At 33.7% G+C, this 15,526-nt stretch overlaps 1 protein-coding gene across 4 annotated transcripts in view; it reads left to right on the top strand.

Annotated features, from left to right (window-relative positions):
* The window catches only part of LOC120306908 (cytoplasmic polyadenylation element-binding protein 3), a 57,490-nt gene extending 43,283 nt beyond the window's left edge, over positions 1–14,207 (top strand). For all 4 annotated transcript variants that reach the window (XM_039340952.1, XM_039340951.1, XM_039340950.1 and 1 more), the window contains 3 exons: positions 1,540–1,654; positions 7,014–7,195; positions 8,321–14,207. In XM_039340952.1, the coding sequence (XP_039196886.1) occupies positions 1,540–1,654; positions 7,014–7,195; positions 8,321–8,548 (525 nt within the window). In that variant the 3' untranslated portion in view covers positions 8,549–14,207. The remainder of the gene's footprint in view (positions 1–1,539; positions 1,655–7,013; positions 7,196–8,320) is intronic.
* Positions 14,208–15,526: the final 1,319 nt, after the last annotated feature.

The raw sequence follows: 15,526 nt of genomic DNA, 5'->3' as shown, positions 1-15,526 counted from the left end.
ATCACATTTTGCAGGAATCTATATGCAGTTGAGGGTTTTGTGTACGAAAATTTGGTGATAAAATTGGCCCTCCAGTTCCATGAACCAATCCTGCCATTAGATTGTCTAGTACTCATTTGTTCTGAATTAAGATCCTACATGCATGTACAAAAAGTCCTTGCTTACCGACCATTCATTCAGCAGCCATTTGAAGTTATAAAGAACCGAATAAAGAGACTTACAACTGGTCTTCCTAGGTGGCATTGGCATACAGTTAGATAGTTGCATCATCGCACAGTCCCATGATCACAATTTTCAACCTTCACAGCCAGCTCCTGACAAGCAGAGTCAATGGGGAAGACAGCAGAAGCAATGTTACATGACATCAATTTTAATGACCCATGGTGATTTTCTTAATGACTGCAGCTGGAACTGCCAAACCGCCATCACAAGATGGTCATGGTCATGTGATTTTTCATTTTACAAATATATCATTTAGTGTCAGAGTTGTCAGTCCAGTTGTGGTCAGTAATACATGTGAATCATTTTATGTGTATTTTTTTGCTTCTAAGATTTGGTCGCTTCCTAGATTTTAATGGCAAAAATGGATACTTTAAAGGAAAGGTTATTAATTATAGAAACAGAAGAATTATGTAAACTACAAAATAGACTGGACTTTATTCTTATATAAAAGAAAAAAAATTGAGTGAGTAATTTGAGTCAAGATTGAAAAGATAAAAAAAAATTCTGTGATATAAATTAAATTGTTGAGTACTTTGTAAAAAACATATTATGTCAAATAGTTTATGAACTATCTTATCTTTGTTCTGAATCGTAAGTTCTGTGTTTTTCATCAAAATTGTTCATGTTGCAGTAGCAAAACCTTCACATCTTCATGTCTGCAGGTGCTTTACTATCTTGTGGTCACTTATCAACTATTCATCATAGGTATATAGCTTGGTATATTGGATGCTTCACATTTGACCTAAGTTGTCTTGATATTCTAGAGTCTCTTATATTGCTCTGATGTCTCAGAGAGTAAGCTTACACATTTTGTGGGCATCCTGAATAAAATAGTAAGCTGTATGTCTGTCTGCTTATCCTAATATTCTATGTTGCTATGCCTTTCGGAAGTGAACCTCTTACACTAAGCATTAATCAATCTTTCCTACTTGCAAAACAAGTTGATATTGTGATTGGCACACATTATTGTAAAAGTAAGAATGAAGAGATTCCGGGATAAGCTATCGAAATTTATCATTTTCTAGGCAACCAATGAATGAGACTATCTTGCCATATTGGCAAAGGTTAATGTGTATTTGGTGTTCCTTGGTTAATATAGCCATGAAATAAGGTTAAGCCACAGTGTAGATGTTATTAATGGTTTTACTGCAGGTTTTCATGGAAAACATGTTTTTGTAAAAATGACTTCTAAAACATTCAGCCCACGAGTTGATTTTGATACCTATAGATAGTTAAGACACTGCATAAAAGTTGTTTGGTCTTAGATTAATTTTCAAAAGGCAGATTAAAAGGAAGCTGATTTTTGGAATATTTCAGGTACAAATTCGACCTTGGAATTTAAGCGACAGTGACTTTGTAATGGATGGTTCTCAACCTTTAGACCCCAGAAAAACTATTTTTGTGGGAGGAGTTCCACGACCCCTCCGAGCTGGTGAGTAAAAGTATAAAAAGCCAGCTGAATGTGAAAAACTGCTTGAAACTTGATAAAATAATCTGCCTAGTTTTATTTAGGGTATTTCAAGTGAGTGAGTTCTACTTCTCTTCTTTTTGTATATTTTCTATTTTAAAATGCAGTTGAATGGAACCAACTGGTTAATCTCACAAGTGATTTTTGCTGATACTCTTCTCTCTCTCTTATATTTCAAAATTTCTTCAGGATGATTGGGATATCTACTCAAACAGCTATTATCAGAGGTTGAAGCATAGGAGAGAGAATAAGTGAACATTACAATCCTATTCTTTATCCTTATAGAAAGGATTTTGGTTTTCCTCACCAAAGGAGTCCTTCCAGTTACCAAAGGCAGCTATGTTAAATTCAAGAGGGAATATTAAAAAAAAAAACCAATTTGCATTTCAAGTGAAGAATGGCTATTCCCTTTTGTTTGTCATGATCAGTTTTCAACTTGAAAGTAATTTTCTTAAACTGGTGAAGTTGAGGGAACTATGTGAGTCTCAAAGACTCTCTAGGGTAGAGTAATAAATTTGAGTATAAAAATGATATGGAGAAGCATTTGAATAATCAATCCTTGGATTTTTTTAAATGATAGAGAAACAATTACAACAGTCCCCATAATATATAGTTAATATTTAAGTCTTTCTCTGGAAATATCAGATTATCTTAAGTAAAAATTCTAATAATTCTTGATATATATTTCAGTTTTCAGTTCAAATTTACAAAAGGCAGTTCTTTAGTGTTTGTCTCAGACCCCCAACTTTTTTGGACTGATGGGTTCATTTAGAATTTTGACAACATGTGTTCACTAAATGATTTCTGAGGGAACATTTAAAAAATGCATTCCAGTGGGATATAACAGGTTCAGCAACATCTGTAATAAGCCCCAAGATAGCAAAATAATCCGTGCATTATGACATCATTGTACAAGTAATGGGATTATATAATTGTCCCATAATGTCATGTGTAAGAATGTAAATTGTCATTTGCATAATGACATAACAAACAAAGGTTGCTATTTATCTCTCACTTGTTCAGATGCCTATGGACAAATTCCAAAGTTCATATTTCACCTATTTATTTATTTAGAAAATTTGTATTGCCGCTTACTTGTACATGGTGACTCAAGGCGACTTACCTAAATAGAAAAGCATCCTATAAAAAAAAATAACAAGAGGAAAAATAAAATAATATAATAACCCCCACCCCCCTATTAGCTTGTACCTGCAATGTTCTCTCTTATCATTGCTTATTTTCATCCTCTTTCTTGTAGCTACTTAACATTTTCATTTTTAGATAGTTCATAAGAGACATTTGGTGATCCCAGAGACATTCTTGGAAATAAAGTTCACATTGGAGTTTGACATTTTTACACTTTAAAAACAGCCTTTTAAAAAGGTATTAATTTTTCAGTTTATTAATGAATCACTAAAATTAAACTGTAAACAATTACCAATTAAAAATTAAAATAAATTTCAAATTATTTTAAGTTATTAAAAAACAAGAATATGCTCAGTATATATTCATATATTCTTAAACCCTCCTGTTCAAATTATTTATCTTCATTCCACAATTTGTATATTGTTGAGGACAAATGTCACTAAATTGATTTTATATTTATAGCAACCTAAATTTGCAGATTAGGTGAACAGAGCCATTGTATCAAAAACTCTGCATTTTGTGTATAGCTTTTGCCTTAAAAACAATTTCTGATAATTTGGAGTAGCAAAGGTCTAAAATGAAATGTTATTTCTGGGCTGTAAATACTTTTACTGCCATTAAATAATTCTAATAATGTGTTTGATTTTAATATTTTGTTTTCTCCTTCAATACATGATAACAATTCTGATGGTGTAAGTGGTATATTTACCTACCTAAAATTTGATGGTGTATACACGGTACATATACTTACCTAAAACTGGACTGCCAAAATTGTTGGATATTGGAGCAATCCTATAATGCCATGCCAGTACATTCTAATGTTGCCACATGCCTCCCAATACTCTTTAAAAATAGTTCTTGAACTATTTGCCTGAAGAATTATACTATTATATTATTGTATTTATTTCAATACATTTTCTCTAATTGATTTGAGAGACCTCTATTAACTGTTTCTTTATCTACAACATGTCTTTTTTTATCCCCAGTTTCTAATCCTCTAAATATTTTAAACAGAAAGCATTCAAGAACCTTTCATAATGCGGCATATTTTTTGACATTGCCCTTTAATATTTTTCTCTACTTCAAGAATAGTTACTTTGAAATCTGTAAGCGTAAAGGGACTTCATCATCTTTAAGGACTGTTGTTAAAATAGCCTAATCCTCCATTTATAAAATAGCACTGTTTTCCTTTGTCTATAAGGCAAATTTTGATGCTACTTTCAGATTTCATTAGAAAAGCCTAAACTAGGATCCAGAATGTTCTATACATATAATAGTCTTTCATTTAAAAAGATGTCAAGTTTTGACTATATAGTTTGAATTCTTCAATCTCTGTTCATTTTTTAAAATGTATATTTTAATATAATGGAAGAAGCATCAGTTGAAAACCTATAAAATAAATTAATCTTTCCCAGATTGGTTTCTCTTTTTTAAATACAAATTTTGTTTTTAGAAATTGCCAAAAATAATTTTGCTAGTTAAGGAAATATGTAGTATTTAGGAATGATTTAAATAATTTAAGAAGTAGAGGTATTTTTAAGAAGACACAGTTTTCACTAAAATAGTTTTTGGATGAGTGTCATAATTAAGTTGATCTTTAATTTTATGCATTAGCAAATTTAAATTAGCAATTTTAACAGGAAACTGTTGAGGAGAAATTAAAATTCTAATGAGAGCCAATTTGGTATAGTGGTCAGGCTAGAAGCTGGGAGACTGATTTCTAGTCCTGCCTTGGACACAAAGCCGGATGGGTGACCTTGAACCAGTCACTTTCTCTCAACCAGAGGAAGGAGGCAGTGGCAAACCACTTCTGAAAAGTCTTGCCAAGAAAACTGCAGGGACTTGTTCAGGTAGTCTCTAAGAAACTGGCACAGTTGAATGGAAGAAAAAAAATCTAATATACTGTTTATGGCAACTTTATCCCTTACCTCAGGGGTCTTCAAACGTGGCGCCTTTATGACTTGTGGACTTCAATTCCGAGAATTCCTCAGCCAGCGTGCCTGGGAGTTGAAGTCCACAAGTCATAAAAGGACCAGGTTTGAAGATCCCTGCCTTACCTGGTGCTATAATTTGGAATTGTGTTGGTAAACAATGCCTCAGCCTTTTTAAAATTTATTTTTAGCCATGCTATTGCATGATTAGTTTAATTTTTCTTCTTTGACTAAAGGGAATTTCTGATTTGACTTAGGCAACATTACAACAGTATCCTCAGAGCATGTATAACTTGCTTCCTCAGGAGGTTGTTACTGTTATCAATAACTGTTGTTACCAATGTTATTGTTTAAATTGTATAAAAGGGCTTTCAGTGACATAGATTGGAGCAGAGAATGGGTAAACCGATTTTGTTCCTCTCTGTATAATTATATGTTGTGAATCTATATCTTTAAGTCTTACAATCACATTTAATTTAAAATATAATTTTATAAATTTAACTCCAAATATGTATTTTTTCTCACGTCTTAAGCAAAAATGACTGTGCCAACATACTGAAGACTTTGTAAGCATCTAGAATAAAAAGGCCAGTTTTTTAAATCCAATATAGAATGTTAAGAATATACCTAATTGGATTTCCAATCTGTTTGCTCCTGATAAATCCAATTTAATCCAGATTAATATAATTACCAATCATTGAATGTAATCTATTGACCAATGTTGACATGCATATTTTAGTATCTTGGTTCACTAATGGGATAGGTGTATTGGAAAATGCCTGTATGATACTTCCTGTCTTTGAGAATAACTACAGATCATTCCCTTATCCACCACTCATTCAGTGACCATGAAAAGTTTACAAGCACATTGAACAAAAAAATTATATGTCCCTGTAGCCATTGCAAACTCTCTGTGGTCATGTGATTGCAATTTGGGCACTAGATAACTGGCGTGCACTTACAATGGTCACAGTGTCCCATTGTCCCATCATCATTTGTGACCTTCATTAGGAAAGCTAACAAAAAGTTACAAGTCACTGTCCAGTAATGTGCTTAACGGCCTGTGGTGATTCACTTAATAACCACAGCTGGATGAAATGACATTGAACCACAGATGAACTGACATTGTAAGTCTGCATGATCACATGACTTTTACTTATGACCACATCACTTAGCAATGGAATTGCTAGTCACAACTGTAGTCGGTAATTGAGAATTACCTCTGCTATTATTCTAAAAATGTTGAACTGAGACTTCTTTCAAATAATTAGTTACATCTATTTCTTTAGACTATGTGCTGTATACAACCATCTATTACTATCAGCTATTGACAGAATCACTGAAATTGATTTCTTTTACTATAATCCAGTAATAAAAACAATATGTTTCAAAAGAGAAACTTTTCCTTGTGCATTGGCTAATACTTTAGCTTTTGTCTCAATATTTGTAACATGTTTAATTAATGGCCTTGTTTGCTATGTTATTTGTATTTGTTTCTTTTAAGTTTTGTCCATTGTCTAAATAATTTTAATAATGTTTAGATTTAGTCCTTTTATATTGCTTTCTCAAATTTTATTGTCTGCTACTTTAAACTGGCCTTTTTAATCATAGCTGATACCTAGATTGCTTTACTCTAGTTCCGTTTGATTATTTAAAATCAACTCAAGGTTTTTTCAAATGCAGGATACTGATTTTGATGTATCTATTCTATTTTTATTAATATGTCATATATCTCATCGTTTCAGTTTTTAGTTCAAGCTATTTAGGAAGACATTTGGGAAGTGGTGGCAATAATCTCTTCCTTTGGATATTTGGTATCCAAAGTAAATTTTATATTTAGATTAATTATCTCAAACATACACTCCTGAAAAAATATATTGAAATACTACCTATTTCTTCTAATGGTTGAAATTGCAGTTTAACTTATTTTTTAGTTATAATAATATGCTGGTGGTATTCTTTTCTTATGGCTAATCAAATTTTGCTTTTTAAGTTTGTCTCTTGGGTGATAGATCAGAGGTGTTCTGTATTAGATTTCTTGGGTGTTTACTCCATGTTCAATTTGAGGAAGGTCTTTCTAACTCCTTTTCCCCCTCCTCATTGCTCTCAAAGTTTTATAATTAATGGAAGACAATTAAGGGATCATCTTCCTAAGAAATAAGTAAAAACATTAACAGTATAGAAGTACCAGAGAATTCTAAAGTTTAAATTTATGGCCATTTTACCATATTCATGTTCTCTTATAGTTGAACTAGCTATGATTATGGATCGTTTGTATGGAGGAGTCTGCTATGCTGGCATTGATACAGACCCAGAGTTAAAGTACCCCAAAGGTGCTGGTAGAGTGGCTTTCTCCAATCAGCAGAGCTATATTGCTGCTATTAGTGCACGCTTTGTCCAGCTCCAACACAATGACATCGATAAACGGGTAAGTAAAACATTTTTGGTTGGCTTAACTCTGCAGGCGAATTGCATCGATGCCTGGTGAAGCTGGATCATTCATTGATCTATAATCCAGGATTATCCAATGTGGCTAAAAGTTGCTTTACAGAGGCTAAGACTATAATATAAATTAGTACATTTTTTAAAAATGAACAGGTAGGATTACATGTTTTGATCATAGTGTCTAATATGTTTACAAGAAAAATAAGGCAGTATGTGAAAGGTAGAACTTCTAATAGAATATTAAAACAAATTATATTTTAACATGGAATATACTCAAATATACTTGATAGTTTCACAAATAGTGCTCACTTTCTGACTATTTGTTCAGTATCTCTTTGAACTTACGATGGCAGTAAAAAATTAGTCTTAGAACTGGTCCATAAATTAGTGGCCATCATAGCGCTTGACAACTGGCGTGCATTTATGATGGTCACAGTGATTGCCATTTGTGATCCTCACAACCAGCTTCAAACAAGCAAAGCCAATGGAGAATCTGGAGGAAGTCACAAGTTATGGTCATATGACATTGTGCTTAACGACCCATGGTGATTCAGTTAATGACCACAGCTGGAATTGATATCATAAATCATCACAGTCATGACATCACACAACTGCACCACTTACAAAAGAGTTGCCAATCCCAATTGTGGTCAGTAAATGAAGAATATCTGTATATAGGCCTTTCAGTTCAAATCTGGAGTGACTTTAAACTTGAGAAAAAAGAGATACTAAACATTCCTTGTAATAGAGAAAAAAATGACAGTAATATTTGAACAACGATTAAATTAAAGGCAGAATTCCTTTGGTAATTTAAATAACAAAAACCAAGCTTTTCTACAAATACTGTGAAACATAGAAATGTATTTTTTCTGATACAACTTTTTAAATTTGCAGCAGCATGATATGACAAGATATACCAATTAAAATTACCCCTTCTGTTCAATATATGTGATGTCTTAAAGCTGAAAAACTGTTTCTCTTTCTTTTAAAGCTGGGGAATTCTGGCTCTTGTCTACTTTGTGAGAGGTTGCACTAGAGTCAATTCTGACGTGCAAGGGTCATTCACAAATGCTCTTTATTTTGACTCTGTACCTGTCTCCTTTTATAGGTGGAAGTAAAGCCATATGTGCTTGATGATCAGATGTGTGATGAATGCCAGGGTACTCGCTGTGGTGGAAAATTTGCTCCATTCTTTTGTGCCAATGTTACCTGCTTGCAGTATTACTGTGAATACTGTTGGGCGAGCATTCATTCTCGGGCTGGACGAGAGTTCCACAAGCCGCTCGTGAAGGAAGGAGGCGACCGGCCCCGCCACGTGCCCTTCCGTTGGAGCTGAGGCCCGGGCCGAAGGCCAGCAGTACTGGAGCCGACTGGATTGAAGGGGAAAGGAGTGCTGCCTCAGGGCTTTTGTGTTCTGGAAATCTGTGCATTCATCCTTGACTTTAATGAAGAGATGGGTCTTTTTATTATGATGATGGTTATGATTATAATGATGATGATGATTATGATTATTTACAGTCACATTACTGAACACTATGTCCAGTATAATACAAGCCTAGCAGAGTGTAACTGTACTGATTTTGCACTTTGATTCACACAAACATCTGCTTGGTACCTTAATTTCTGACCTGAGACTTGTCACGGCTAACAATAAGTAGACTGCTATGGTCATCAGCCTCCACTAGGTTGGTGTATATGTGATTAAGATTTTTTTAAATTATGTACTTTTATTTTAAAACTGGAGCATGCACTTATTTTCAGAAACTTTGATTTGCCCCTAGCACATGATTTACCAAAGGTAACACTCACAAGTAGGTGGCAGATGTAGCAAAAATTTACAGTGGATATTCAGCAATCATTCAGAGTAGGAAAAACCCTAAACAATCTTTAGTTGCTCTCTATTTTTACTGATAAGGATGATACCTCATAAGCTGGATCACATTTTCTCCACTCCCATCTCCCCATCCCTTTTCTATTTTGCTGAGGGTTTCCTATTTGTTTAGGCCTTTTAGTGTTATGTAAATGTATGCTGCAATAGCTTTTGCTGCTATTAAGATGGTATTACTAATACCACATTACTCTATTCAAGCTAGGGTATCATTTAAAAAGATAATTATGTGATTTAAAACAGTAATGGCTGCTGAAAGATCAGTAGAGCATTCAGAAAGCTTCCAAGGAAGGTCAATAGTTTTGACTGCATGTTTAATCAGGTTGACGCATGCAATAAATTTTTTATAGATATCTAATACAAAAATCTACCCACAGTGCACCAATTAAGATTCTATATAGGCTACAAAGTACTCAATAAAATAATTTAAAACACACACACACATACGCACACAGGTTACTGACTGGAGGAAGGCATGTCTAAGTCTGTGTAGATGCTTCTGAAATTAAAATCAGCCCATAGCCGTATCACCTATATTACAACAGATATTTTTTAAAAAGAATAGATGTAGAAATATCCTTAAACAGATTTGTGAATGATAGACGAAGTACTTTGCGGTGCTCTGTTCTATATTGTGCAATTTATTTTATATAGTAAAGTGATTATGTCTAGTACTGTGATCAAACTAACTGTTTAAGCCTCTATGTCTACCATTCACACTCTTTTGAAAGTTCAACCATAGAAACAAATACATATGCGCACTCACAAAACAAATTTTGAGCTCTTAGTTCCTATCTCATAAATGCTTGCACCTATTTATGTAGCTGCAGCCCATGTCCAGAAAACCAAAGAGCTCACAATAGCATATGTACACTACCAGCTTAAATAGTGGCTGATAAACGGGGCACATTTGGATTGGGAAAAGTGGTGCTAAAGAAATGTCTGCATACAAAAATTACCTTGGGTATGATATTTAATTTCTTAAATCCTGGATGTATCCTGTGAAGCTTGAATATATTTGAGATCTAATCTGAACAGTGGACATTTTTTTAGCATATAATATGGGGCTACAAGGCAAACACATAAACACATATTAGTGTGCTATTTATGAAAATGTGAGAATGTGTACATTATTTTTCTGGGTTTTCTGTGGGTTTGTTCTTTCCCCACCCCATCCCTAGTTTTGGAGGTCTGGGGACAGTCTTGAGTGGATATGGCGCTGCATAGTAGATGTTGAAATGTCCCCGTTTTGAGTGTTGTGATGGCCTTGTTAATGTTGTAACTTTCTACATTTTCTTTTAGTGTTCAGTTGGAATTATTGGCTTGGGGGGGAGGGGGAGAAAATCTTTCTCTGTTGAAAAAAAAAATAGTTTTTTACTGGTTTAAAATTTTTCATTCTTCTTGGTATCCCTTTTGCAATTTCTCCTGGGCATTTTTGTGATATTGCTTTATCTAGCCCAGCAATCTATTTTGTTTTGTTTGGGGTTTTCTTTTTCCTTTCCCTTCTTTTTTTCATCTATACAAGATTTGTTATGCACTACTTTTTGTAACTAGACAGTTTTCAATAGTTGGCAGATTATTCTTTTTTAAAGAAAAAAAGGCATGCTTTCTGACTGACATGATCTTTTGCAATACCTCAATTTTGAAATATAGGAAAGAAAATATTTTCTAAGTAAGTTTATTCAGAAAAAAATATATATTAATTTAATTCTGTGAGGAAATGATTTAACAGATGGGTAACTTTATTTTTTTCATGCTTATTTGCTTTTTTGAAAATGAAGTTAGAGCTTTATAACTGTATTGAAGATCATAGCTATCCTACCGAAGTCTACCTAATTATGTGAAACAAACATTTATGAAGAAATGTCCCTTTTCCACACACAAACATAGCTGGAAAGAAAGGAGAACGGGGGGGGGAGAGATGCTGGAAGTTATATAAACAATGAGATTAAAATGAATACAGCAAGGAAATTTGAAAACAAATTGCTTTGGTGCTGGAAGTTGTGAACAGAAGGTGAAAAACCTGTTTTGCCCTTAATTTGTATATTTATAATCAAGCGATTATGCACGACTGACCAGAATTGTGAGAGTTCTTCTGTTTGTATTTTTTTAAAGATAATTTTTAGTTTATTAAATTATAACAAGTTCCCCTTTTGTTTTGTAAATGAATGTGCCCCCCCCTTCCCCCGGTTGTTAATATCTTACCCCATTATTCTGAGAGGGTCCTTCCAGAAAAGAAGTTATTTTTTAAAACAAATTGTTCTGAACTGCAACTGGATGAAGGAGCCCCCGGGTACCACAGGCCCACTTGTGGCCTTCCCTCAATGCGAGACTTGAACTAGTCGGTTTTCTTTTTGAAAGCAACTTAACCTCGAATATTTGTTGTTATGTGCAATACTGTTTGTACTGTTTGTATAAAAAAGAAAAAAGAAAAGAAAAAAGGCATAAATCTTTATTGCAAATTTATTTTCATTGCAAACTTTAGACATTGTGATTCACTAAGATCATTTTTCTACTGTCAAATATGTACCTTTTCTTCATGCTGGTATTTTTTCAATAGTAATGTAGCCTTTGTACTGAGACAGATTTTCATTGTTATTTTTAGAAAGATTTTTTGCTAAGAGAAATTTAAACATTGACATATTTTTCATTTTTATTTCAGATTTTCTTTAAGGAATGCTTTCTCAACCATTAATATAGTTGTTTCTGGAAGAGACTTTCATATCTGGTCAATGTCATTAATATTATTTTGTATTTTTACTTGGAATAAATTAATTTTATGATGCTAATTCTTTAAAAGTTTATTTTTTTCATTTTCAGTTATTTTTGAAGCTAAAAACCTTTGTAATATTGTTACTAAAGTGTCTAGTTTTTTGAAATGCAAAGCTTTATGTATTAACTTGCTGATGTGGTTTACAATGGTGTGAAAATGGTTGGATATGTGAAATGATTGAAAAACTGTAATGAATAATTGGGCAATAAAATTACAGAATGAAGCAGGAAAATGATGTGATATTTTTTAGAAGCTTTTTCCTTTATCAGAATGATTTAGGAAGACAATAGGGATGTCACAGTACCAGTTCGCTGTCTAGATTTGTACAACACCAATGTTAATAAACACTGTTGCTGTTGTAATTCACTCCAATCCGTAGAAATAACAGGTCTACAATCTTGGCTGTTTAGCATCCTACCAGTTTGCTTCCTCACCATTACCATGGGCATATCCAGTACTGTTGCATAGTGGGTGCACGGGTGAAAAATAAATGGAACTACGCAGCATTAAGGCTTGGCTAAGTCACCTCCTCCGTACTCAACCATCCATCCTCTTTATGGACGTTTTTGTTTTTGAACTATTCCCTTAAATCTCTCCCAAATGGCTTCTGGGTGATCTGCCATGCTTTTATTTATTTATTAAACCTATCCTTCATGCTGCATTTCCCTGCGCCTCTTTACATGGTAACTCAGAACAAATGGAGGAAATTTGTATAGTATCTACATAATGTTACAGTGTACCATACAGTGTAAGTTTCTCATAGTTAGTGCTATCTAATGCATGTGTAGGAACCCTTATTACCTGATCTGAGCACTTTTTTCAAGCTGCCTGTATATTTCTCCCTTTCTTGTGTTAGGCCTCTTACAGCGTAAGAACAGCATCTGTTGCTGCTATAAAAATAACATTGCATCATTTTTTGTAGTTCATCTCCACCTTTGCCTGTCCTACCCCTTTACTGCAATACTAGCAAAACCTCTGTGTGGAAGCTGGGTACTGTTATCCCTTCCTTTAGATCAGTGATTCTCAGACTTGGCAATTTGAAGATATGTGGACTTCAATTCCCAGAATTGTGCAGCTAGCGTGGCTGGGGAATTCTGGAAGTTGAAGTCCCCACATCTTCAAGACACCAACTTTGAAAAGCCTTGCTTTAGATCCTGCAACTCAAACTGGTGTTACATAAACAGAAGATACAATGACCTTCTCCAGATAAATCAGTCATGGGATTTTATCTGTTTTTATGAGTACTTCAGCTGAAGGGAAGCTGTCCCTTGATGTCTTCTGTAAATATCTGGAGTTGGCCTTTGTGAGTTCTTTGTAAGTAATGTATAGGCAATTTCAAATAGTAAAATTTAGACTCTAACTAGGTTCTATGGTTGGAACAAACACAAATTGAAAAAGCATAATACAGTAGAAGTGAAGGAGAATTTTTTCAAACTCCTGCAAGAATGGAGTGAGGTGAGTGTGTGCTTATACTCCTGCCTACACACTTGCCTAGTAGGAAAGCAGGTTTTTTAAAAAAATGTATTACAAATATGCAGTTATTATAGATTTCATTATCTTTGTTAGAGTAGTACAAAATACTGTGCTTTACTAGGAGAAAATCTCCTATGCTAATATTTCAGTATTGTGACATCTCTACTTGCAAGATACGAGTGAAAGATTAGTCACAGATTGGTTTTTTAAACTATTTTTGTTAAACCTGCCTTTTATGTAGTTGCTTTTTACACCAGTTTGTATAATGTCAGCATTCCTTTTTTTCCACTTAAAAAGTTTTCTTAATTTCTACTGTTGTAGTGTTTCTGTCTTAACCATACAGTCTGTTCTAATATTCATGCTATGATTTACTCCTGAACAGGAGAAGAGTAAGAGCTGTTTTGTTATTCTGCACATTTTAAATTTATTTAACATTGTTTAGCAACAAGTAGATATTCAGGGTGCTAATACAGGAAAATCATTTCTGCTTTTTTTGCTGGTTTGTTTCTGGATGTTGTTCTGTTGGGGTATAAAGTATTAGGTATTTGTAATTTGCTGTCTAAAATAATGGAGATGAGTGTTCACAGCTAAGATCTCTGTAGTTGTTTTTTTTAACTGACTAATTTTCAGTGTACCATATCTTTTATTACATGTTCTCTTTAGACTGGTTTTGCTAGTAACCCTAAAAGGCTTTTACCTTTTATTTTTTATTTTTTTTGGCTTGGACTAATGCTTTGTATGGAACTGCAGTACTGTGACTAAACATGAAGCTCCACGCTGCTATTGCTTACAACTGCTTCAACTTTGTAGTTTGGAATTATTTTTTTTCTGTAATAACTTATTAAATCTAGTTGTATGAAGTATGGAAACTTGTCATCATTTGAATATTTAAAAAAGCAACGGGGAAGATACAATCGAATTAGAAATTGGAAATTTAAAGCACACACACCTTCGGCTACATGTTACACTTTTAACAAAGTACACATTTAAATAGTGTTTTCATTATTGTTTTACTTATCACAAGAATTCATCAAGAGTATTTGACACCGAAGCACAGTTGCACAAGCACAAGTGGCATCGTATCTACTTACTAGGATCCTAAGAGATTGTCACTCAATATCCATCAGGTGCAAGATTTTAATCATTTTGTTCTCATTTCTTGGATCAAATTTCTGTACACCGAGGCAAAAATCAAGAGTGCTTGTTGGAAGAAGAGGAAGATGGTATAATGCAATTTTGCTATTGCTGGGAAACATTGTTCTGTTCTTTCTGAGCAGAATTTCTCAATACTATTTTATTTCTCCACCCTGAAATTTGTTTAATAGGTCCTTGTGTTATATTTTGATTACTGAGCCCTATTTGAGCCAGTAATGGGGCTTCAGTAGCAAATTTTGCTATCTATCTAATAGCAAAAGAGTTATTAAGAAAAATAATAAATTGAACCATTGAGTTTATAACAATGAGAAAACGCCACAGGTCTTTGTCTATCAATTCCTATAGTTGGAAAATAATATCTAAACTCTCTTAAACTATTCTGAACTTAGACACTGACTCCTACCCCATTCTATTAACTCCATGCAAGTTGTAATTATAATTGTGTAGGTCAAATTCCAATGATTATATTTTAAAACAAGGGAGAAACACATGAAGGAAGACAGTGACTTTTTCCAATTGTTTTAATTGATTGCAATCTGGCTAATACCTAAATCGGGTTCCCAACCGGGGGTGCTTGCATCCCCTGTGGATGTGAGTCGATATTCGAAAACGTGGGTTTAGAAGTTTCCAAAATTACAGTGTATATGCATAATTTGTTGCCGTTATGTCGAACATTTGTAAGGGGTGCAAGAATATATCAGAAGCGTTCTAGGGGCGCAGGGTATAGAAAAGGTTGGGAACCGCTGACCTAGATGAACTGAAAAAATATAGGTAGTAAACTTTTCATTTAACGCTTCCCACTCGGCTTTCTCAAAACTATTACTCTTAATATGGAAACCTGATTAAAGAGCAAGCAGCAAGGGTGGTTGATGTTTTATATATTGAGAGGATTAAATAAAAGGGCATGTATATAATATATTTGGATGTTTAGGAAGCAAAATTTGGCTTTAAATTCAGCTGCTATGTATTTTTTTTAATTCAAAAAGTTATACAAACTTCCCAAAAAAGAAAAGAAATTTTACAAA

This window comes from Crotalus tigris, unplaced genomic scaffold (genome assembly GCF_016545835.1).
Source record: "Crotalus tigris isolate CLP2741 ecotype Arizona unplaced genomic scaffold, ASM1654583v1 scf7180000017757.759095, whole genome shotgun sequence".
NCBI lineage: Eukaryota > Metazoa > Chordata > Lepidosauria > Squamata > Viperidae > Crotalus > Crotalus tigris.
The sequence above is the reverse complement of the archived record's forward strand: the minus strand, read 5'-3'. Positions and strand labels throughout refer to the sequence as shown.